General features: G+C 45.2%; 1 protein-coding gene across 18 annotated transcripts in view; it reads right to left on the bottom strand.

Annotated features, from left to right (window-relative positions):
- FBRSL1 (fibrosin like 1) overlaps positions 1-26,137 on the bottom strand; it is a 558,190-nt gene that overhangs the window by 84,566 nt on the left and 447,487 nt on the right. For 14 of the 18 annotated variants that reach the window (XM_069794958.1, XM_069794967.1, XM_069794969.1 and 11 more), the window contains one exon: positions 16,133-16,186. The exons of the other annotated variants lie outside the window; for them this stretch is intronic. In XM_069794958.1, the coding sequence (XP_069651059.1) occupies positions 16,133-16,186 (54 nt within the window). The remainder of the gene's footprint in view (positions 1-16,132; positions 16,187-26,137) is intronic. 18 annotated transcript variants of the gene reach the window in all.

Raw genomic sequence — 26,137 nt, 5'->3', positions numbered from 1 at the left:
TATGCAGACACAAGAGAATGGTTTTGGCATAGAAAGAGGCTGAGGGACCGTGTGGTCTATTGTCAGCATTAGGTGGCCTGGGGCAAGTAATTTCAAATCTGCCTCAGTGTTCCCATCTACACAATGGAGATAATTCCAACCATGCAGCTGCAAGGTTAGCAAGACGCACTCAGTTTGGGGTCTGATAAAGGGCTGAGAGGTGGCTGAGGATATGCAGCCTAGCTATAGCAGCAGCCTCAAGTTCTCTGAACTTAATGGAGGTATTTCAACAAATGCAACGACCCATTCAAAGTGATCACTTAGGAGAACAAGAGAACTTGCTGCTTCGCAGAAGTTAGCCTAATGATGAATGAAATGAGACCTCCAAGGAAACTCTAGAAGTCCTTCAAAATGGTGTCCTCAAGTTTCTCAGTGCATGCCCTACAGCCTCCCAGCCAGGGAGGGATACACAGTGTACATGCTGGAAAAATCTGCTAGAAAAATCATTACAGGTAGTCTCACTGCAAGCGAAATTGGTATTTGTGGTCTCAGATACAGCCATGTAACTGAAGACTGACAGCTCTGTTTTACCAGCAGCAGTTTTGCTATCTTACAAAATTCTCAAACCACTGATCTGGATGTGTTGCCATTTTGTGCTCTTCAGGAACAGAACAGGCAATTTAAGTCCAGTCCGTGTAAAATATTCTTAAGAAGTAGGGCTAAAGCGGAGCAGGGGTATTAATAAAGGAAAATTTTGTTTCATTTTGGTAGTGTATCTGCAGATATAGCAGCCCTTTAATTTCATGGTCAGTTCCTCATACCCAAATAGGCGACTTTGGTTTCTACCTAGTAGTTTGTGGAAATAATACAGGTTTGTCTGTTTGCTTTAATAGGAACACTCTTTTCTTTTCCTGAGCATGACTCTCTTGTATAGAGCTGGGTTTTCCTATAATGAGACCAAATAAAATCCAGCAGAGATACGTGGGGTACAAATCTAGGGAGCACAGATGTTAACCTTGATAAGACTGAACAACCTCATCAACTTAAGTGACACAATTCTGCCAATACTCAAAGTAACACTGAGTATCATCAAGTCTAGGAAAAAACCAAACTGTTTAACACAGCAACACTGTGATTAAATTAAACAATTTCTCATGTTGCACTTTCCTGTATTAGGCAGTGCTAACGTGTCTCAAAGACCTATAAGCATGGCCCTCTTCCACTCTCTTGCCATCAGCACAGAGAACGACAAACAATGCATGATAATATTTTGATACTTGCATTTACATACATCAAATACCTAAACTGCTGGAGCAATCTTCTTAACATAAAATGTCAACACCCCCCTACCCCAACCATACATCGAATTCTTCAGTTTTACAGCTTCTGGAATATTACAACCAATGCTCAAGAAGAGGGAAGTGTCCCTAAGAAACTCCCTCTCTCATCCCCCTGAAATCCAGTCTCTTCCAACAATTCTTCCTCCTTCTTTCACTCTTTTGATCTGTCTTCACACTTGTCTACATGGGGCTAATTAATTGGTTTAAGATATGGTTGTATAAAATCAGGTAAAATTTCTTACCTTCTTTTGAAAAAAAACCCCCAAAAACCCAAAAAAACCCAACAATTTTTTTTTTTTTTTTTCAATTTAGCCGTAAACAAGTATTTCTTAACCAAAGGATCAGGACCCTTTTGGCAAGAGTACTGCAGAGGAAATCACAATGCTCCATTCACTGCATACCGTTCTTTGAAAGGGCAAATGCCCTCTGTCATCTTCTTGTAACAGATGCTCTCTGAGCTATACGTGTCCCTTGCTGTTACCATACAACATGCCACCTTCTGACATTCTTTATGGAGAGTGTAAGAAATCAAATGTAGCTAAACATTTCACTCATACAATTTTTCTTTTCCAAACTAAGCTGGTGTGCACCTATGTGCACACACACAAATAATTATCTGCAAAACTGTTACAAGAGTAAGTAGGCCAGCCCAAATTTCCCTTTGGACTAGATTAACTAAATTAGTGCTTCAAAAATAAACAACGTATTTAACTAAACTTGCACAGTTTTACATGATTCAGCAAGTGTGTCTTGTGGGGACACCTTCACCCTAGAAAACGACCCTGCAATGACAAAACATTGAGCACAGTATTTATGGGTCTGTCTTATAGGCATATGGGCAATGGTGCTCCTGAAGCGCAGACATTTGCAGGACTCAGTTTGAAGACTGCATTTTGGGCCCAGAAGGTTTTTTGGTCACAAAGAATATGAAGCTCTGCAAGCTCTGGTGTTTGTCAGCAGACTGTGGAGGAGCTGGTGGGTGCGACGGCAACAATCTCACCAACAACTTCAAGCGATGCCAAGCTGAATTCTAGCCTGGAGTGTAAGCCATTACAGAGCAGGAGCTGAAGGTGAACTAAAGGACCAAATCGCTGCACCTTGGCAAGAATTACATTTCCTCCAAGCCACCAAGTCCCTTCCTTTCCCAATTATACAAAAAAATATACAAGCCTTTTAAAATTTAAGTAGGGTTTCAAAGGTCAGCTCTGTTCACATCAGCCCACAGGGATTACATTAAAAAAAACACCATGAATGAAATTTTTTTGCTTAGTGAAAACAGCAGGGACAAAACAGTGCTAATAAGGATTATTATTTTTATGCACATTGGTAGGCTTTTTATCTTTACACATGAATGTCTTCTCCATTAAAATAAAATTCCCTGACACACATGGTGCACTAATTGTTGTCCCAGTGATAAGGGCTATCCGTCTTACAGCAATTCCACTTGTGGAAAAAACTGGTCAGTTTTTTTTTTTTTTTAATTTCAGCATATGTTAAAACCTGCATCTGAAAGAGATAACATGACTAATAAAAAAATGCCAATGTCTTCATGATACAGCATCTCTGCGCACTGCACTTTTGAATTAAAAGGTTTTATGGGCCCTGGCACACCCTTCACACTTTGGTTCAAACGCACAGTTGCTTTCACAAAAAGTTTCTAGTGTGGTACAAATTTGTTTAATTTAATCGTATCCAAAACCAGGTGTGTTTGTGTATTCAGGTATGCAGTTATATTGCTCATAGGCTTAAGTGTAGGTACAGCCAGAGCACCCAAGTCAGTACACAACTGGGAACACTGTATAACACCAAAACATGGTTAGAAAAAAAGTCACAAGGAGAATCACATCAAGAAGAGAGAATTGTGGACAGTCATGTATTGAAACCATTGGTCTGAAGTTCCCAGTGAAAATTTCTAGGTGCAAAGTCAAAAGATGCTTAAAATTCGCTATCAAAACCCTGACCATGAATTATGAGGAAACGCATGTGAAGAAGGCTTCACAAATCATCCATTTAAGGAAAAAATGGCCTGTCCTTATCCACACAGGGAAAAAGAACGAAAAAAACCTACCTAGAGTATTACGTGGTCCTGCTACATAGCCTGAAGGCCAACAAGCACTGGCTCTGATGGACTAAGGCATAAGAGGCAAGTGTGGCGTGAAGAGCCCTCTACGGGGAACTCGCTGCTGCTAGCCATTACGCTCAAGAGTCCGTCAAGCCTCATGGCCCAGATGCTCTCAGCTGGTGGGGTAAAAATAAGCAAGGAGGAATCTTCAAGATGCCACAGCAAAACAACAGTCCTCTGGGATAATCAACACAGAAGGCTATCCATAAATACAGCTATACCTTTATACTGGTAACCCTGTGTAGACACACACACAGAGTTATGGGATGGTGATGCGCGGACAAGCAATACCTGTGTAACCACCATCCTGCAGACAAAGCTCTGCATTTTATTTACACAGCTCATATCTACAACACATCGTAAGCGGAGCCTCCCAGGCATTTACAAGGCTACAAAATTAAAACCGCAGTTTGGTCAGAAATATTAAAAAGCCTTGGTGGTTCATGAAGCCAACAGCCTCCCATGGAGGCTGAACCGGCAATTCCTTCCTGGGTTTCCATTGGAAAAAGATTAGAAGCACATTAGATATAATATACCCATATGCTTTGTTTTGCTTGCTTTTTGTTTTGCCTTTTAAGAAAAGAAGAGTGAGATAGAAACTTCCCCTCCAGAATACTAAAAGTAACAAATTTTAAAAAATTATTAACAAACACTAACCTCAGATCATTAGCCAACCTGGCAACAGACCAGAGAAAATTTATAGCTGACGTGCAACATCAGCTTCCATCCAGAAATGCTAATTTCAGTAAAATGAATAGTGTGTGGGCTTTTCATACTGCTTTGCATTTGGCTCCTCACAGCCCTGTTTAAAGCCTGGGAACCGGCCATATAGTTAAACTGCACAGATGTTCAACAATCTGTACTTGTGTTAATTACCCTAATGTGAGCAGAAACTCAACAGATCCCTGCTAATGAAGGAGAAAGTTTTCCAGTGTGACTACCGTATGTTTCATTGTCACTGTATTACCAAGCTTCTCCCCCTCCTTCCTTTGCCCCCCCAACTCCTATTCTCTCCATCTCCTTTGCATTCACATCACCCGCCTACCTCAGCATGCAGGAATTGGACCAACTAATGACTGTGTATTCGCAACATGGCAGACACCATTAGGCTGATCGGAGGTGCGGCTGCTGAATTTTAACAGGCAATTTTAAACAAGGTAAGAAAAACAGATTCATCACGCTCCTGATTCTCTCATCCCCACCCATCTGCCATACTTCTGTCCTTGCCACAGCTCAAAAACACTCGCAAAGTGCAAATACACTTCCCCCTCTATAAAACACAGAAGCGTACAAAGCAATGCAAATAGATGTTGCTGGGCAATTACTGGGGATGGAAGCCAGAGAGTCGGGTGCATCCGGGAGGACAGACCAACAAGCCGGCTCAGAAGCACGGCCGGAGCGCAGGCTCGGGGAGGCAGCGCACTGCTCTGCCTCGGCAGGCAGGATGGTAGCCGAAACCGGCTGTGGGCGATCCTGTCTGCTGCTCCCCTGTCGAGAAGTGAGAGCTGCTGAATTTCACCGTGGGAACCACAAAAGCAGCGGCTGTATGTTCAGCTGTGCGCAGGAGGGTAAGACAGGGTTTCTCAAGGGCACGATGGGAAAGAGCAAGGCAACGCTCAAGTGATCAGTGCGGCCAGCAGCAATGAACCAACACTGCTGTGCAACTTAACCCGGCATTAAAACATACTCGACCTCCAAAGAACTGCTTCTCCCACTGAGGATCTCGCTTTCTCTTCCAGCCTCTCTCTGCCCCGCTCCCTGCTGCCAATCATCACCTCCAGCCACTTCTCTCAAAGCAATCTGCCCGGCAAGCAGAAGGCAAAGGGGGCCGGGTAAGGGCAACCAACTCTCACCCCGTTAAGCCCAGGTGACCTCTGAATGATACCAGCCCTGGCCTAAGCCAGAATTCACATCTCCCAGGTGCCACCACTTCACAGTCAGGCCGGTCTTCACCAGCAAATTGTATTACAATGACCCTCATGGGAACAAATGTACTGGCTGTGCTTGACTTGATTGGCAGACTCCCTTCTATGGAGGAAAGGGGGGGGGGGGGGGAGCAGCCAACTTTGCTCATTTATTGCATCCATCCTGCTCCCTCAGCCTCTTTTGTCATTCACAGAGCGAACAACTTGCAAACTCAGAGATGGAGTAGCAGCTGCCAATCCAGGGAACCCGGCCGTGCCGCCAAACGTTTCACCCATGCTGCTCCACACCCTCCGCTCAGGACAGGGCACTCGCTTCCAGCTCTCCATGCGCAAAAGCTTAAGTTCACTCTCAAAAACCTTGTTCTTCATGAATTGAGGAGAGACAAGCAAGAGACATCACACAAAAAGGCAGGGAGGGGATCCGGCATAACCCAGAAAGAGTTGAAAATTATTTAGAGAGCACTTGGCTCTTTTCTCCTACCTCTTCATCATTAGTACTGGAAGCAACACAGCTGTCTAATGGCAACTTCAGGCACCCATGGGCCAGCGAAGCGACATTTTCCACACTTAAATAACACTGAGCTGATTTAATTACTGCACTTAATAGTAACAAAAGATGTCTCAATTTAATCTTCAAACAGCCCTCCAAGATCAAAACACAGCTGGCTGGATAACAAGATGGCCTAGGCCAGCAAACAAGTAGGTCCAATTTGTTCAAGAGCTGCATCCACTCCTCGGTATGAAAGGCCAAGGAACACTTGTGTGTCGAACGAATCAAAGAAAGCAGCACTCGCATCACCCCCCTCCCTCCCCGCCCGACTTTTGTTATATAGAAAGAAAATAAAAAGGCAGCTGATTCATGGGTAAAGAAATGCAACATGATAAAAGAACAAATGATGATGTTTGGAAGAGAGAGAAAAGAAGTAAGAACCAAGATTTAACAGGTTTTGTTTTTATAATCCTTCAAGATGATTAGGAATGAATGAATCAGATTAAAATCACATGGGGACAAAGGAAGGTCTCTAACTCTTTTGTTTTTCTTTCCATACTGGACAGAAGGAGACAGCTCATTAAGGAAAGCCCTCAAGAGAGCTACAGTGAGGAACAACCAAGCTTTTTTTTTTTTTGAAAAGTGTCTGTTAGCTGTGTTTGGGCAAGGAAAAGTTCAGAAAAATTAACCGTTTACTTCTAACATTTTCTAACTGTCCATACTGGGTTGTGATTGTTACTTTTTGCTAACTATTCTGAGAAACATCACTCTCTTGAGCAGCTTTCAACGCCTATTCCTGCTGACGGCATGGTTGGGTCTCTCCAGGCACTTTCAAGGAATTTTTAAGTTTTTGCACATTCCATTACAGCTAAACACAAAAAAGTTATGGCTAATCTTTCAGCCACTGCAACATTTCTGCAATCCCCTGAGTGCCAGAGAAGCCTAAATAAACTTTTGTGTTGTACACGGGATGTAGCCTTCCAACTCCCCTTTCCAACTACTGATAGTAACACGAAGGGCACACAGCCTACTTTTTTGATCTAAGTTCTACTAGTATTAATTACAGACAAATTTGCTAGAAATCAGTTTGTTGAGTGTCATGGGATTACTTTGGATTGACAATGGTCTGTGGGATATTGTTGCTGCAAGCTTAGAAGGTTTTTTCTAGTAATTTTTCCTAATCTTTTTCTCCTGATGGAGAACTACGATTAGGTAACTTAAGTGTTCCAATTTTCTTGAAGCCCTGGATCATGTTTTTTCTGGGATTATGCTTTCTTTGGTTTTTGTTTTTCATTATATACAGAGCTTACTCCATCAATAGCAGATCTTAAACAACAGCTGATGTCACTGGCCACCACACCATGAATTTGGGAGACTGACGACAAAGGGGAATTTGCTACAACTCTGGTGACCCTCCTCTCCTCTCTCTGGACTGTTACACGACAGAGGAAGATGATGTCTATGTTTACAATGATCAGAGTCAGACAATCGAGTGGTTTGCTCAAATACCCTGGCAGGCATGAGAGCCATCTAACCAGAGAACCACAGAGTCACTTAAGTGGGAAGGACTTTAAGAGGTCATCTGGCAGAACCTCCTGCTCAAACAGGGCTAACTTCTATGTTCAAGCAGGTTTCAAAGGGCCTTGGTTAGCTGAATCAATAGCTTGGTTAGCATGAAAATTTTGGACTAATTCCCTCACTGTTCATTTAAGCACCCTCCTTTCCCAGTGACTTTGACCCTGGATAGACCTGTGCTTTTAAAAACACATTATTTTGCAATAAACTGGTGAGGAAGTACTCACTGCTTCAGTTTACAATACAACCTCCGTACTGATATATGTTCAAGCTCAGAGAATGAACCTTCATACTTCAAACTACCTGGGTTCAGATATTTGAATGGCACCTAGGAATAAAATTTCCCATCTCTCTGCCCAACTGACTTCATTTAAGCAGGGTTGAACCTTAGCGTAAAACCACTTTCCCAACCAGTTTAAGTTCTAGATCAGTAACAAAAGATCTTGAGGAGGCACTTGCTGCTGAAGCTCAAGCAAGTGCATGTTTCCAGTTTGCATGTTTGTTTAAGTGACAAAGATGGGGGGACCAAAAGCAATTCCCTTAACTAGAATTCACAAGTGCAGCCAACTAGAAAATCTCCTGCCTGCTTGCGAAGAGGGAGTCAGACTTTCTCAAAGACTGAAAGACGGCTCCGCTCAATGCCCGGCAGTATGTACAAAGCGCCAAGCGTGAAATCCTGACCCCACTGCAGTCAGCGGCAAAATTCCCATAGATTTCCTCAGGGCCAGGATGTTCAAACCTGTTCAGACAATTCATAAACCACCATTTCAAGGGCACACCTTTGCATGAGATTCCCAAGGGCCTTTTGAGTTTTGACTTAAATGCCTGGATTATTTTTACAATTCCAGTTATGGGTTCTTTGTTCGCAGGGAGTTAAGCAATACAAAGAACACAGCGAGAGAACAATGGAGGTATTACCATGCATGATTTGTCTTCAAAAAAAATCTCTTTCTTTTCATGAAGTTATAGATCCAATTTCAGTCTTTATTATCACTTTGCCATGTGAGAAAGTGGTTCTTAATTTTAATAAAGGAAAGGAGCTTCATATTTCAACAAGAGCTAAAATGCTTCCTGCAATACAGGAGGTGGAAAGCTCTTTTGCTAACAGCTACCGCAGGTCAGGTTCAGGGAGGGAAAGGGAAATAATCCGTCCACACCACGTAAATAAATCTTGTCTAGGACATACCTAACGGTGGGCAGTAGCCCAAAGACATCTTGTCTGATGAGATCATTTCTGCCCCCTCCATTTTAAGGGAAATTAAGAGCTAGCTCTGCCAAGCACATATTAACATTTCACTTATCACCAAACTCGTGGTTTGAGCAAGTACGTACCCTACTGCAGTCTATGGTGCACCACTGGACTAATAAAAATCTTTCCACCATGTTAACTAATCCAGAGAAAGAGCCATACACATAGTTTCAGAACCTTTCACTAAGATTTCAAAGTAATTTTCTCCCTCAAATCTACTTTACCCTTAAAAAAGAGTATGGTATATTTAAGGAAGTTCTCATCTAAAACTTAACTGTATTCTATGTTATGTGAAGAATGACAAGTTTAACCCAATCCACAAACTAAAAGTCAGTGCCCCCAATTCCCACAGGCTTGTGCAGTTTACCTTTGAAAAAATAATATTAGAGGCCCACCACTCCCATTTCATGCTACTATACACATTTTAAAATGGAAATGCTAGTTGTGTTTGGTCAGCCAAAGCTTCAGATCTATTCCAGTTTGAAATGCATTATGGAAATTCCTTTTTCTGTGAAGATGACCACTAGCCCTATTATTTTACAGCCTTTCCCATTAGACTCTGTTTACACTAGCGCTGGAACCATAATAGCAAAATCCATCTCTGAACACGGTCCTCACTGGTGAGAAGTAAACACAGTTTTGTAAAATTATTTTTAATATTGTTCCACCTCTGCCTGTTCTGGCAAAGGAAATGAAGTTAATTGTAACCCGAGTACCAAGAATCTGGTTTAAACATGGCCCAGGTGGCAAGTGAAACAAAGATTTGATGCAACGTACATTAAGCAGTTGGTTTGCTTTGTCCAGTGCAGCATTTGATACACCTCTGCATGAGCAGCAGCCTGGCAACAGAGGCGGGGGCAGAGTGGTGAAGCCCCTTAATGGCTGTTGGGGCCCATTTGTTCAATATGAACAAAAAGCAAAGTGCGAGAAAGCAGTTCACACACCACAGCTCTAATATTTTTACTTTTTTTTTTTATAAAGGCTGAAAAATTTGGAGTTTTACGGAGTAAAATATCATCTCCTCTGGTACAGGTACCAAGAGGCTCCTTTCAGCCATGTGTGATCTCTTCTTTGACTCCTCAACCTCGGCAAGCCCAACACAACAAAACTGAAGGAAAATACAGAGCCCTTTGTAAACAGCCTAACTTGGGCTGCAGCTACGTGGTCATCCAAACAAACAGGACTGTGTACGGTACCAACGTTCTCATTTTCCACTCGAAAACCTCAGGCACAGGCAGACGAGGCGTCTTGCACAGCATGGCCGTGCCAGAGAGGAGAACACAACACAGGTCTCCTGCCCTGGATGCCCCAGCCACTAGGGCATGCCACCTGCGCATTTTACAGAGCTGCAGGAGCGTCAAGAGGAACAATATGTTATTCATTGCACGTGTTATTCATTGTTATTCATTCTATACTCTGCATCTCAGTACAAGGAAAAAAGTAACCCTAAGAAACCAGGAGCCATGTATGGAAGACATTCCTACCGAAACAGTAGTAACAAGAAAATCAGCAAGACACCTCCTGACAAATTTCAAGCCAGATCTAAAGACAGAAATGGAGAAACCAAAGCAGTAGAAGCAACTAGCATTTGTATCTTCCAACTCTCTTGTGGACAATTCCCAGCAAAGGGATTTAGCTGTGATGAACAGGGCTGCAAGATACAGAAGCTAGATACATTATGTTTTTACGATTCTTTTCAGGTAGCTGAGTATGAAATCCCTGCCCTTCTCTCTCCTTGGGCCATTCATCTTTTGCAGGTGATGGAAAGCCACTCTCCCAGCGGGTGGTCCTGCTCTCACAGACCTTAATGCTTAATTGCCACAAATCAATTCCAACCTCGATGCTCAGGCTGCTGCTACCCAGTCCCCCTTTCCACCCCTGTCTCTTTACACTGATCACAGCCCAGGATCCTCTCACATTACCGAATCAATCTTTGGACACACCACCTCGGAAAAACAGAGAGGCAGCACCAGACGCTGCTGGCTGCGGCCAGTGCGGTGAGTTGTTGTTATGCAAGAAGACCAGCCTAAAAAAAAAGTCAACTCTGTCTCTGTGCGTGTGCACATGTGTGCACACACACATGCCTCCTATTTTATTTTTTTGTTCAACTGGAATTAATCAGGAATGATAAACACTGTTTGTCTCCTGAAAGCAGCAGTGGGGGGATGAAATATGCCTCTTAAGCTTATCAGCTTCAGCGCCACTGAAGAGAAAGCTGGCTTCTAAGCTCAGGGATAATGGGCTGTCCTTTCAGGAAGGTATCAGAGGTCTCAGGAGAGGGAGACAGCACAATGGTGTGACCTTCAGCTAATAAAGCCCACCCTAGAGTCCAAAGAAGCTTGGGGAATATTGACAAAAGTTCATATTTACAACAGCCTGGACTCTTTCCAGATACCATTACCAGTTTAGAGAGCTGAAGCCTCTGTACGTACACTCACACAAGCTTTTATTCTGCCTCCTCCTTTCTTTCTTTGTTCCCATGCTGGCAAAAAAAATTAGTCAGAAAATGGCAATTCTTCTGCTAACAAGGCCCCACCAGCATCTTTTTTAATGAAGGGAGTTATTTAAAATTTCAATTTCAACCTCAGCACTATCCTCTACTTGAAGGAGATTCAAGGCCTCTTGCAAGGATTCTCAGTGCATCATCACGCTCATCAGGAAGAAAACATATGTGTTTTTGTGGAAAATCTGCTGATGTATTTATAATTCTTTAAACAAAAAGGCAGCCAACATATTGTAAAATGAGAAGGTTGGTTTTTTTTGTTTTTTTTTAAATAGGCACTGGCAATCAATGCAGCCCCAGTCAGAAATACAAAACCAAAGCTTTTTCAGGCAGAAACTGATGTCCTGTCCCCCCCCAAGTCTGCACTGTGGTTAGCAAAATGACATTTAGCCCATAACTAGAGTGCATAGACATGACTGGAATACAAATAATAAATAATATTTTTAAAACAGTTCATACAGGGGAAAAAGCCAATTTCAAAACATAAAAACTGTTTGAAGCAAAAGTTTAATTTTTTCGCCTCCTAAAGTAGTTCCAAAACAAATATATAAAACCAAAGGTTCGGAGGAAATCTGTTTTCAAGGGTAATTTCACTGAAATCAATATTAAATCTCAAAACATTTAATGGAAATAACATCTTCAGTGACAGAACTGTTTTGACCGCACTTTTTAATCCAGCCATGCCAGTCTGCCATTTTTATTTATCTGCCTCATAATTCATCTTTGCCATCCTGAAACTAATCTTGCTGGGGTTCAAAAGGGATCCAAAAACTGGAACAGGTTAGAACTTCTCCCAAATCATCTTCTAAAAGGTGCCTCTGTATCTTGGCAGTATCATTTACCATGCCGGTATTTAACAGGCAGGAAGAAAGCTGAACAGACCTTTACAAAGACCACAAATTTCTTGCTTTTGCAGCTTTTGCTTTCCAGTGAAGAACCCGTTTCCACCAACAGCTACAGTTACATCAGCTAGACAGGCTCAGAAGTAGTTTTCCAATTTCCTAGAGTTTTGGCACAAGCATGCATTTTAGCTGTTCTCCTTATCCCATCCAGCCATATTCACTGTCAAGAGAGTTCAGGTGATTGATTACAGCCTGCCTGAATTCAAAGTAGTCAAATTAGATATTAATGTTGTGCTTAATGTGCTCACACAAACAAGGTCATTGGTTGCATCAAGACTAATAGGAGATGACACACACTGGGACTGCATGGCCCAGGGGACTGGTAACAGGATGAAAAGTCTTCAGTTTATGGCCGGTATTTCAAAATCAAGCCCGATCCTACGGACATCCTATGCCCGCAACGACTGCTTGCCAGTCCGCCTGAGATCCACTCACAGCACAAACCCAGAGTAGGAGCACTCGGTCCTCCATAACGTCAGGACAGAGGCACTGCTATTGTCTCAACTGCAGCCAAATTTTGATCACTGTCAAGATTAACTACCCTCCTCCCTTGCTCCCAATTTTTGCTCCAAATTACATTCGTCCTCCCTCTAGAGGTGAGCTAACAAAATCAATAAGCAGTACTGAATTTAGGAGGTGGTGTAAAATACCAGAAAAGAAATACAACGAGTCCTAGGAAGTCAGTAGTGCCACCAGAAAGATGAAACCATGTTCATCTTGGAAAAATACTAGCCAATTCATCTGTGGGGAAGTAACACAGAACCACGATACTCCACAAGAAACAAGAAGTTGGAAAAGTGAAAGGTATTGGGTTCCTCCAGCAGGAACCTGTAGCTCTGCCTGGAAAGCTATAGCCCAGTAGGGCGAATTACCCATTACCAGCCCACCTGAGGGCATGGGATGGAGAGAAGACCGCTGAAGCAAAGTAAAACACAATTTTCTATGGATAAGAGAAGATGTTACAAACGAAAACATGAAATAGTTGGAATCGGTTTCCAAGACCATCTCTCTAACACACTGTTTCAAGGATGTGAGGTTATGTCTCCTGGCTGCCACCAAGGCCCGAGCTAAGTGCTTTTCATTGCCTAACCTTCAAAACAGAATTGTTTTATTTATAATAACAGTGAGTTCCAGCTGAGAAGCTCCAGCAACAACTGTGTCTGGTTGTAATTTTATACCTGTTTTCCATGGCAGAACCCCCTGGCTCTCAGGAAACCATGGGGTATTAACTGTATCCCAGAGAAACAGGCAGATCCAGGACACGTCTTCTGCTGCGGTGGATGGGCAACTGCTCCAAACTGCTGCCCTCTTCACTTCCAAACCCCAAACACTCAGAAAGTCTTGCTTTTAGCGTATGATTTTAATAATGAATATTGGAGATAAAATGCTGAAAAAACAAGCTCCATCCTGAGAAGGGGTGAATAATCCCACCTGTGGCTGTCCCAGGTGCGCTCTCCTGCACCCTGCCTTTGAGCACTGAAATGAGAAACCTAAATGACCTGCTCGTGTTGTTGCATGACATGGCACAAGACTTTGTCTTCCTTGAGCCAAGAGGTAAAAAAAACTCAGGGCTTGAAATTGCAAAGAATTAAGACTTAATATCAACCAAGACAGCGACTGGATCTCAGAGGCCTGTTTCCCTCTGAATTTCTCCTTGCTGCCGTGACGTGCTCACACTGAAAATTCTCCCTTGAGCAACTGCCTGACTAAAATACAGCACACCCTTACCATAAAGCCCTTTGTTAAAACATCTTTGCCATAAAGCTGCAAAACCTTGGCTCCCAAGTACATTAAATCCTTATAAACCTGCCTTCATTTTAACCGCGCAGTATTTCAAGACACAAAGCGCTTCTTCCGAGAGATAGCACTTTAATGAGGAAAGGGGTAAAATATATAAACCAAACCTCATTATAGCATAATTTCTAGGAGACAAGCATGCTGTTATAAAAAGAAGCCATGGCAATTGCATTTCACATAGCTTGAAGATTTAATACTTTTAAAGAGCCACCGCTACTTCCAGCCATTGGTGGCATTTTGTTTTGAACATAACAGTAAGCAACCAGAATTATGGGTCTGCTGTCAGCTATATATTTTATATTCTGTAAATTGTTGCAAATGGTGGATTCAACTCTACTGCATGCTCACAAAATGTAATGTGGGTTGGACAGTAAGGGACTGCCTACAACTTACTGCGTATACGTTTCCCTTTAAACCTCTGCGTTCTTAAAGGTTGTTGCTTTAAACATGATGATGTAGCATGGACATGGTAAATTACCCAAACCAGATCCAACTCATACTGGATTGAAAGCACTCCTAATGATACAGCTTGTTCACATGTTAACAACGACGTCAAAGAAACCCACCAAACACCACGCTATAAGAAAAATCTAGAGTACTGACAGACAAATGAAAGTGATGGATATAATGCCATTTAATACCACCTGTCAGATAAACCAGGGTAACTGGCACATCAAAGGGACTGCAATTGGTTTCCCAAAATGAGAATACTCGATTTTTTTAAAACCTGAAACTCAGTTGCTTTCTATGAAATGTCAAATGGAACACTCCCCACCGCCAACCAGAAAAAGGTTACCGGAAAAAATTGTTCTCCCTAAGAACAAACGATCTATCTATCAAAGGAACATCCTGAATTACATTGGTCTAGAAGACTTCTAAACTTAATCTAATTTAAAAAGGCATTATTGATTACAGTTCTTCCACATTAGTCTTCCAGTTGTAACTTCTGAAATGAAAGCTTAGCAATGATTAGGTATTTACTACAATCAGTAGAGAAAAGTAGTGAAAAAAGATGAGCGTAAAGGTCACCAGAGAGACAATGTACTGCTTTTTTTTTTTTTTGAGAGGAGGGAAACAAAACAAGCAAAAAAAACCCCCACCCTCCCCCAAATAACCCCACCCCAAACCCAACAACAGCAGGGGGGATGCACTTCACAGCAGCTTTGACTTGGAGCACATATAACACTGACTGATGGATACTGAAAGCGAAGACACCAAGCCCAACCAAGCACCAAAACAGGGACAGCTTTTATGTGTTTCTTGGTACGACTTTAGAAAATTATGCAACAAGGGTCAGAATTTCAGCAAATGATCATTTTAGCTACTGTCACAGATCTGGGTCAACAGCAGGGTAAAAAGCTGACATGTAACTGATGCCTATAACCTGGTTAGGATAAGCATTTTCTCTTATCTCTTTGCTGTAGCTTGTAATGAATGAAATTCTGGATTGAAGTGTGCTTGTTCTCCCTGATTACCAGAAGGTTCGATAGTCACTACACGGTTATGGCAATGGAGTAGCGCTTCTGATTGCAACTCTCAGAGAGGACATCTGAAGAGAACATAATATACCAACTCTTTTTCTAAATACAAAATCAATAACCTTGCCTTTGGGTCCTGTTTCTGAGATACTTTTACAATTTTCATTTCTACTGATGTGACTCTTCTTTCCATGTTTACAGTAAAAGGATAACAGGTTCTTCCCTCACCATCATCACTCCCTTGTAAGTCACAAGAGGCTTTTCCAGCTCTGATCAACTTTGCCATGGGAGAAGACAGCAGGCTGGACAAGTCTGAGTCAGCATGTCAGCACACAAAATATCACAGGATGTCTGGCACTGAGGTAACCCAGCCTAGCACGTGCCTTCCTTTAACTCAACTTTTACTTTAATATTTTTCTGCTTTGCTGTGCAACTAAACCTCAAGGAAGAAGATAGCTGCAAGCAAGTGCAAATGCTACTTTTGTTTTACAACCTTCCCACTTCCTCCCTTAATAACAGAGTGTTTGGGGTGCTAGAAACGAGAAGCCTCATCACAAATGTGTAATGAGACCCTGAGCTAACAGGTTAGCTGACATGGAACTGTTTAACAGTGAATTGGCTTGGAGACAGTGGGGGAAAAAAAAAAAGAAAAAGAAAAAAAAAAAAGGGAGACAGAGAGAGTGCAAGAGACAGAGACAGTAACCAATTCAGCTGCAAGAAATCAAGCTAAATCAGTCCCAAGTGCCCATGTTGGAGAGACTTGATCTCATACCTTGCTTGTTATCAAGGCACTCCTGATACGAGTCAGCTCCAGTTCCGTTGCGGTCTACAGACAAAACAAAAAGTTTCATTCATATCAAACATAAATATTAGAAACTTCTCAAATGGCAGCCTTGCTGGAGCAACATGTTAAGTGCAAATAGCGTTAGTTCTTTAGGAGGCCACACTGGTTTGCTGACCTAAACTGTGACTTGTTACAAACAAGCTGCAACAAACTGACACCAACCCGCCATGAGAAATTTATTTTTGTCCTGGGCAGTAGGTGCAGGGTGCTTTCCTCCCAGCCCTACCCATCTGTCTCCACGCTGGTGAAGGCACAAGGGAGGGGATTACAGCTGCAGCTGCTCTGAGTAAGTTCCTCAAGCACATGGAAGATGGAATACTTGGAGTTAAATCTATCATTACACTGTCCACTGTAGGCCCTGTGAAACCACTGGTTTTAACCAGCAGATCCCAAACCACGGTCTGTAATAGACTTCTCTGTGGCTCGTGATGCCGCACTCCCTTTTGGGTTTTGGCTGCTACATCATATTAAAAACAACCGAAAATACAAGAACATACTTTCCCAATATTACTCTTCCATGGAAGCAATGTTACTGTAGTTACCACTAGGGTTATTGGATCCAGCAGCAGGAGAGGAGTTGGTCTGTGCCATGAAAATGGGGGAGAAGCTGAGACCCCTGCACTCGTGTGTGCTCTACACAAGGAAGAAACCAGACAGCTCCCAAGCACAGGTGTGGTCACACAAGTGGCATTTCACAGCCAGCATGGGTATCACCTAACAAAACGTTTCATCTGCATTACAGGTTCAACTAGATCTCATAGGCTGTGTGTAGGAACGGTTTAAATTGCAGGTTAGCGAGAGTCAGGTTACAACATGGCTTGGACCTCAAAAGCAAACCAAAGAATGTTCCAGCACGGCTTCTCCTCCTGCTTTACAATTCAGTTCAACCACAAAAAAAGTTTGGATGGTCCTTGAGAAAAAATATTATATACATCTGTAAACCCTGGATAAACTAATGCTCTTTCAGCAGCTTACATGCACCTTACATTCCGTGCTACGTATGAGGAATAAAGCAGCTGAGCCCATGTAATAGATGTTTGCACACACTAAGGGTCCTCAAAAAGTGAACGTTTTGTACATCACACGTATAAGAACGCAGACGGTGCTAAAATCAGTCCTGTTGTGTAACTACCAAACCATTCGATCAGGTCACCCATGGCACGTACTCCTACCATACCAACTCCAGTGGCATTGCAGACAGCTCCTCTACTAGAATAGTTTTGTATTAATGAGGTGATCACAATAAAAAAGCCACCACTGTGGGACTGGGAGTTAGCACCCCATTAGGCTGAAGTGGGCGGACAAGCTATCCAGTACTGGTATTTCAGTCTCACCATCAAGAGAACCAACACAACAGCAACGTGTTAATTTCTTTCTAAAGATGCTCTCCAGGGCCCAAAGATGAGAAATATTGTTCACAACAGAAAAAACACACTACTGAGAACCCGCCCACCCAGGCACCTGCAAACCACTGTATTTCTGCACCTCCAAAACGTGACTGGCCCCTGAATATGACGGCTTTCTGGCATTTCTCACGTGTGGCAAATGCCTTCCCACACAAACTGCACTTCCATCTCTGCTCAGCCAGCAGCTAGCTGGTGACGGCTCCTTGAACGTACGAAGAGATCCACGTCAGAGTTAAAAGGCTTCACATTCAGCAATAGTATTTAATGAACAAAGAAGCAAAAATTAAAGTTGTCCCACTGTTTGTGTTGTGTAAATCCCAGATAATAGATCTTCTCCCTAATCCTAATGAGGCCTTCCTATTAAAATCTTTATTAGCTTTCAGCTCTGCAGATTGCCCAAAGGCTCATCAGTTTTCCTATCTCTCAGTACCAAGATCTGCTTTAACTTTTACAAATAGCTCTAAGATATTCCTCAGCTTATCAGCATTGCCAAGCAGTCTGTCTTATCATTACTATTGCAGATAAAATAAATGAGCTCACGATGATATGAATAATGGCATTTTCTGTAGGCTGGTTTCCCATTACATTTTCAACAGATTGTAGATTTAAACTTCAGCACAAAAGAAAAAAAATAAAAAAGAAGTGGAGGGGGAAGGGTGGCGCTTTTTTCCCCTTCTCATTTCCCTTCACTGTCTTATAGCATAGGCTACATTTTTAAGCTCACCTGATGTGAGCTAGTAATTAATTTTGAAAGGGAGCAGAAACACCTCAGCTCTGCTTTCTCTGAAGACCAAAAGCACAGTTACTTCTGGGATGCTTTTTCAGCTGCATTTGTTGGAGAGAAGCAAGGGCTAAACTGCACTCTGCCTAATGAAGCCATCTTCATTAATTTCCTCTTTTCCCTAGCAGGCTAGGAATACCAGTCAGATTGGGAATTGAAATCATGAAAAGCAACAGAACTGCATTTGAATTAAAAGACTAGGCTACAAAGGTCTCCGACGTCTGCTCCGGGCTGATTAGCACGAGGCGCGTGTGGCACCGTTGCGGCACAGAGCGAATTTTACAGCGCACGTTCGTGGATAAAGGCAAAGCGTTCGCGGGAGACGAGGAAGCTGAAAGACTAACACGTCTCTCCCTTTTCGTGACAGCGAGCAGGGAGGTCATGTTCTGGCAACCATTTTCTGCCTGGTCCCTGCAGCAATCACCACAGGGTTAAATGCTTTTCCGCTCCCCAAATTCCTAGCCCTGTCACTGTATCAAGGTTATCTATTATTGGCAGTGACAGGTGAAAATTAATCTCCTAATTATTTCTTGCTGCGTAATCTGCACTGAAGAAGTAACATAAAAGGATTACAGTACACCCTCTACGGAAGGCTTTACTAGAGAGCCAATCATCCATAGAGATAGAAGGTATGTGGTAAAGAGATATTTATGATGGATTTCCAACCATTTTGAAGGCAGACTATACTATAACTCTATAACCTACAGCTTTGGAGTAACTCGCAGGTATCTTAATAGCCTAAATGCTTCTTATCGTTGATTATTCCATGGAAAACCCCCCAAGATTTATACCCATTATGTCCTCGATTCTCCTTTGGTATAGCAGTTACTACAGAAACAGCATCCATGTACAGATGGTTTTTACCCCCCATGGAAAGATTATGGTGAACAACGTATCCAGCTTGCTTTAACTCAGTATTAAAAATCTTGTAGCTACCTTCCAGGGCAATTTGGCTGTAACATTTTTTCCGCAAGAACATAAGCTAGGCTGAGTACTTTCAAAATTAAAAATATTTTTTTAAAAAATCTCATTTTATAAGCAAGCTAGAAATATCTTTGGTAACAACACAAACAGCCACCTTGAAATGCTGTCTTCATGTAAACTCTAGCTCTTCTCCTACCACCCACCACACAGTAAGGTTTATTTTTGTAGTATTAAAGAACACACATTTTATTTAGCTGTAACCCTTTCAATACAGCCATATAAGGTACAAATGGATGTTTTGGAGAACCTGCTTTTCTATAGCCATGTCAAGAGCACCATCCTAGTTTAAGTTTACAAGAACCAACAATCACAGCTTGCCATTCTTAGCATTTAAAATGACATTAGCTACCTTGAGAGATGCTCTCAGGCTAAACCACGTCTGTGAGACGGTTAACACAGGGGTCACTATCTGTAAAACTCTGGCAGGGCAATGGGACAGGGCAGCGAAGAAGATTACCACCCCGGTGTTACCATCTGCAATCAAGTCCTTCTACCGGTATCGGTCACATATATTTTCAGTTTCCTTGATGGCGACCTTTTCTACAGGGTACAGAAACGTCACTAATTCCATTATGTAACTCTCAGTGCTTAAATCCAGCACCATCTTCCACCTTTATGGAAAGCCAAGCCCTGCCACAAACTTTGAAAGCAGTGAGCAGCCACCACTCTGGTGCGCATTTCCAATAACCAGGATCTTGCAACTGAGTCAATGTCAGGTGAATCAGAACAGATAACTGACACTAACCTGACACACAAAATAAAACCATCAAGAAGACACTAAAATTGGGACTGTCCTATGAAACCCAGCCACACCTCAACAACTGCAATGTGCGCCGGCAGCCACAAGGTGGCACACAAAATACTACAAAATATTATCAATGAAATGCTGAAATCGGGGCCTGGCCTTCAAACCAGCCATTGCACCTTTAACTTCCTAAAAATAGTGATAGCTGTGCAAACCTGCCTCGATTACCAGAGCCACCATCAGGGGTCACTGCGCCACCTCGGCTGCTGGAGTCCGCGTCAAGGCGATTTTCTGAGAAACCCACAAAGCTGGAACACGTTTGTAACTCGAGGGACAAAAGCTGGACAAGTCATTTGAAAAATTACTAGGATCACCAGCGCTCAGATTTTAAACGAGCAACTCAAATTAGGCAAATTCCCCAGCAGTGACAGAGGTGTTAAGATTGTTCACCTTTTTCCTCTGTTGCTTTTAACACCTCTGAGCCCGTGCGCGGGCAGGCGCTGCCGGCCAGCTCGGCGTTCGGTTCCTGGACCCCGAGCATGAAAAATGCTGAAGGGCAGGTGTGAGGAAATGAATTATTTTCCTGCTTAAGGCAACTACTACTAAGAAAGTAAGGCTGTATTTAAGTAATTGTTAACAAGCGCTTTCTTCTCCATCCGTAAGTCAGCTCCTAGGATCCTTAGGATATTACAAGGACTCTGAAAACACGTATCCAGCTACCGGGTTTTACTGAATCCACAACATCACGTATACACATTTCTATACATTTAATTTTCACCAGCATGAGAATAAGGTCATTCGTGTTTACACCATTAAGGCTAGAGATTTTCTCTTCCTTAGGACCTATTCTCAACAGATAAACAGAAATAATTTAACGAAGCCTGGAACAGAACACAAGCCCTTAATGGTTTACCCTTGGTGTTAAATAAGTAAGGAAATTATTCACTAGCATCTCTCATTTTCTGGACATTTTAATCTTACGGCTACCTAATCTCTTACATAGCAGTTATGAGAACAAAAGAAATGTGTATAGAGGCAAAGCACCCACCTACTAAGGTATCAGTACTACTTTTAACAAGCCTGTTTTTCAGTCATATGTTTTGCTTATGGAAATCTGAAGAGCAAATTCCTATCCATCGGCATTTTCCCCAAATGCTCCATCACCAACCTCATTATGCGATACAGAAATTCTCCCAAGGGATATTATGTAATGGCAATCCCTCCTTCCTCTCCCTGCGGAGTATATTTCTCATTACATCTCCTAGTAATTGATCAGTCTAGGAAATCATCTCTGGTAAAACCATATGTTTCTTTACCTAGTTCAGAATTTCCATCTTTATTCAAGAAGGATAAACGACTGACTGCAAGAAAACCTAAAATTTCCACTTCTGATGCAGAATGCCAATCTTTGCTCAAACATGCTATTAAGTGAGGAGCAACACATTCTTGTACCTGCCTGACTTCAGATCTTGTAAATTCATGAAGTAATTAAAATTAACCAGCTTACATTTCCTATTCCTATGATACAAATAATTTTATTTGACTGAATCTTCTGTAATGGCTTTAAAAAGACTGCTTCATATTCACATTTATCCAGACACCACAATCCCTAGCTATTATGGGTCACTCAACACAAGGATACTGGGAGTCAAGGGGGGGAAAAAAAAAAAGGAGGAAGAAAAGATTTAAGGCAGAAAATGACATACACATCTGTGCTTTCCAAAAGTACCATACAGCACAGACAGTGAGCACAGGCTCACTGAAGAATGCAGCCCTTTTCATTGCCACTTTTGTCAACATACCACCATTAAACATCTTAACACTTTTTAGTTTAAAAAGCAACAACAGTGAACACTAATATTTGCACCCCTTACTGAAAGTTAACACTTCAAATCGCAACATTCTTGCAAAATCAGAGCAAAATAAATAGCAACTACTGCTAAATATCTGTAGTTTATCACTGGAATTCAAAGCATACTCCAATCCTTTTTTTAACTTAAAAATTCCAGAGCTACTTGTGACACCGCTGTTCGATGTAGCCAGCGCAGGCCACAAGGTCCAACAGATGACTGCATGTCCCGATAGAATAACACTGGGATATATTTTGCTCCTTCGTTTGTTTATGAGAACAGACTGCGCCTCTGATAAACAAGGCTTAAGGTTTCACTCAGAATAACCCACCTTCCAAATAAAATAAAATTTAAAAAATCACTCTGTACTAGCAAAAACTCAGTATCCAGCTAAATACAATACTGCCTTCCTTGTTTTATAGCATTAATCTCGTCTGGAAAAGAAAACCAGGCAGCCCAAGCTAGTGCCTTTTGGCTTTAGCACAGGGCAGTTTTAGGGAACTGTTGTCAGCAAAGAAGAAAATTCTTGAAGAGAGCATTAGAAGTCTGCCACTTGTAGGAAGTTAATGCTGTGTGTATAAATCAAGCAGCTCGCCCTTGTAAGTCTGTATGTGGGGAAAATCGGATTTACACATAAACATAAACCTCTGAAGTAAATTCTGATCAGGGATGACCAAAGATTTAACTCTCTAGAAAGAAGAATGGGAAGACTATTTTCCTGCAATACCTTAGCAGCCTTTTCCAGTTAAGCGAGGCTTTCTTTCAAGAATTGTTAACGAAGTAAATAATCCCAGTTTCTGCGGCACAGGGGAGACCGGTTAAGGACGATCTCCAAGACCCAAAGCAATCATTCAGAACAGTAACTTACATAACAAGAAATTATCTTTGTTACAAAATTAGGTTAAAAGGACCTCAGATACTGTAATGTTACAAAAAATCAGGACATGCCTTGAGAAGATTAGCTAGCAAGCAGCCTCCTGAGATAAATGCACAACTTCAAGAAGATTTTACAAGCCTAAAAAACAGTTTAAATTCCAGAGAGACGTACAAGCCTTTACCATTTAAAAAGGTCCTTCTTTCCTTCCCTCTGCCCTTGCCTTACTCCTGAGCTCTTTTTCCAAACCATCTTTAGTTAACCAGTGACCTGGAAATCTTACTTTGCTGCCCCCCCCCCCCCTTCCCCTTTTCAAATTTGTCACTTTTAAACAGACAAGGTTTAATTTCTTAATTGGATTAAATTTTTCTTTCAAGCTAAGCAGAGGGGCACAGCAGCAGACGCGGGGACAAGAACAACGCCTGGGCAGCCAACCCGCGCCCCGCGTCTCGGCGCGGCCAGCACGGTCTGCCAGGCTCGGGGAGGCGGCCGGGTTATTTCTCAGGCCAAAAGACACACGGGGGAAAAAAAAATAATCCACGAAGTCCATTTTAAAACTTGCTGTTCTTTGTGAGGAGAGGGGCTCTGGCCTGCGCCGAAGGGGTTAACCGCCGGCTACAGATTTTTTTAAGTTTGTTACCGTTTTTAAGAGCCAGCAATCCCAGACAAATAACATCGTCCTCATCCGGCAGCCTGCTACGACACCCAGCCTGCCAAGAAAACACCCCGAAAGAGCCAATTCGCGACATTCTGCTGAAGGGGACCATTGACGCGCCTACAAAGCCGGGCGGCTGCCGGCTCGCTCCGTCACGGTCACCCGTGGGCGGGAGCAGCCCGGGGCCGCCCGGGCTCAGCAGCGCAGCCCCCCCCGGCTCGGGTGCTGCCAGGGGGGTGTCGACCCGGCCCCGCTCTCTGCGGCCCGATGGAGGCAACGATTCAATTTTTTTAATTTTTTTTTTTTATTCCACACCACCACCCCCCCCCCCCCGGTCTCCTGAAAGTGGGGGCGGGGGGTGGGGTGGGCAGAGGGATGCGGTCGCACTGGAGGAATGTGCGAAACGGGGTGAAAAAAAAAAGCAGCTTGGGAGCGCATCGCATCCCGGCAGCTCCTCGCTGCTACGTCTTTTTTTATTTTATTTTATTTTATTTAAGCGCAGCCAGTCTCCCCCGCAAAAAAACCCCAAACCCTTCTCCATAATTCTGTACGGAGAGCTCCTCGGTTCGCCTCCGGGAATGGGTGACGACCAGTTTCTGCCTCCCCGCGCTTCGCCCCGCTGCATCCCAGCACCCACTCGGTAGAAAGGGACGCGGACCACCCCCCGAAAGGCAAACGGGGCCGGGGAGGGGGACCGGCAGCGAGCGAACGGCGCGGCCGGAAAAATATCAAACCACCTCGTCGACTGCACCGAAAAAAGGCACACACCCCCCCCCCCCGAAAAAAAAAAAAAAAAGAAGAAGAAGAAACACACAAAAAAACCGCACGCACACAACCATCGCACCGGGCGGAAAACGCGGCGATTTCCTTCTCCCGTCTGACCGCAAAGCCGCTGAACTCCCCGGCTGAAAAAACACTTCCCCCGCCGAGAAACGGGGCTCGGGGAGGGGAAGAGGACCCCCCACCCTCCCCCGTGGGGGGGTGTAGGGGGGATGTCCCCGTCCCGGAGGGCGCCCACCCGCCCCGCCGCTACTTACCCCGCGGCGCGCAGACCATGGCGAGCCCCGCCGGCGAGCCGGGCCCCCGCGGGATAATCCACAAGGCGAGGCCGGGCGGCCCCCGCGGGCGCGGCGCGGAGCGGAGCCGCTCGGGGCCCCCCCCCCGCAGCGGCACAACGCGGCGCCCGGCCGGGAGGTGCCCCGGGGGTCCCGCCGGCCCCCGCCGCGGCTCCTCCGCCTCCTCCCGCCGCAGTCCTCCGCCGCTCGCTCCGGTTCCGGGGCTCTTTCTGGGGGTGCAGGCAGCGCGTCTCCGCTCCTCCTCTGGGTTTTGGGTTTTTTTTTTTTTCTCTCCTTTCTTTTCCTTTTTCCTTCCCCCCCCACCCCGGCCGAACCCGGGGCTCAAAGTTTGCGCCCCCTCCGCCGCCTCGCCCCGGCGGGCTGCGTCCCCCGCCGCCCGCTCAGCCCCGGAGCCGACGCGCAGACGGGCGCTACGGGTCCATCACCCGCGGGGCCGCGGCGGGGCGAAAAACACGCGAGGGGGCGAAAAGCCCGCAGACGCACCAAAAAAAGGCCAAAAAACCAGCAAAAAAAGCGACCCAGGCGGCTCCGGCCGGCATCCGACGAGGGAGAGACGGGGGGAAGAAGAGCTCAGCCCCGCAGGCAGCCCCAGCCCGGCCCCATCTAGGGGCTTCCCCCGGCGGCGGCTTTCTTTCTTTCTTTCTTTTTGTGGTTCACGCCTCGGTAGCCATTATTCCCAAACATGGACGAGGAGGAACCGCGCCGAAGCCCCGCTCCGCTCCGCGGCGGCGGTGCCGCTCCTCGGGCGCTCCGCGGCGCGACTGCTCCGCGCGGCCGCGGCGAGCGCCTCCCGCCCCGCCGCCCGCCCAGCCCGCCGCCAGGCGAGACCAATCCAGCCACGAGACGCGGATCCCCGCCGCCCCGCGCGGCGCGGCTCGGCTCGGCTCGGCGCGGCTCGCGCGCGCCCGCCCCGCCCCGCCCCGCCCCGCCGCGGGGCACGCGCGGGACCCGCCGTCGGGGCAGCGGGCGCGGAGGCGCGCGCCCCCGGTCCCGGAGGTGGCGCGCGGTCTTGTGGGCGCCCGCCGGAGCGCGCGGGCGGCGCGTGCACAGCCGGCGGCCCCCCGGCGCGCGTTGTCCGGGCGCGCGCAGGTGCGCGCCAGAGCTGCGCGGACGCGGCCCAAATCCACGTGCGCGGGGGGGGGGGGGCGCGTTCGCGCATGGCCCGCGTGTCCACGGCGCGCGCGGCGGGGGGCGGCGTGAGCCGCGTGCGCGGGCCATAGGTGCCCGGCGTGGGCACGCGCCGCGCGCACGCCGTCCACAGCTTCGCGCAGCCTGTGCGCGGGCTGCGTCCGTGCTCGACGGTCAGCGCGTGTCCGCGCCCGGGCGCGCTCCGTACCCACGCGCGTGGCCCGGGCCTCGCGCGCCCACGGCGCGTTAGCTTGCGCGCGCGGGTGTACGCGGTCCGCGCGCGGTCCGCGCAGACCGCGCGCACGGAGCCGCTATCCGGGCGTTCGCAGTGGTCGGAGGGCGCACGGCGCGTGTGTTGACGCTCCCTGAACGCGCGTGTGCGTGCGCACGCGCGGCGTGCGTGGGTGCGCGTGTGCCCACGCTCGCTTCCCCGC

The sequence above is a fragment of the Haliaeetus albicilla genome, chromosome 10 (assembly GCF_947461875.1).
Source record: "Haliaeetus albicilla chromosome 10, bHalAlb1.1, whole genome shotgun sequence".
Classification (NCBI taxonomy): domain Eukaryota; kingdom Metazoa; phylum Chordata; class Aves; order Accipitriformes; family Accipitridae; genus Haliaeetus; species Haliaeetus albicilla.
The sequence above is the reverse complement of the archived record's forward strand: the minus strand, read 5'-3'. Positions and strand labels throughout refer to the sequence as shown.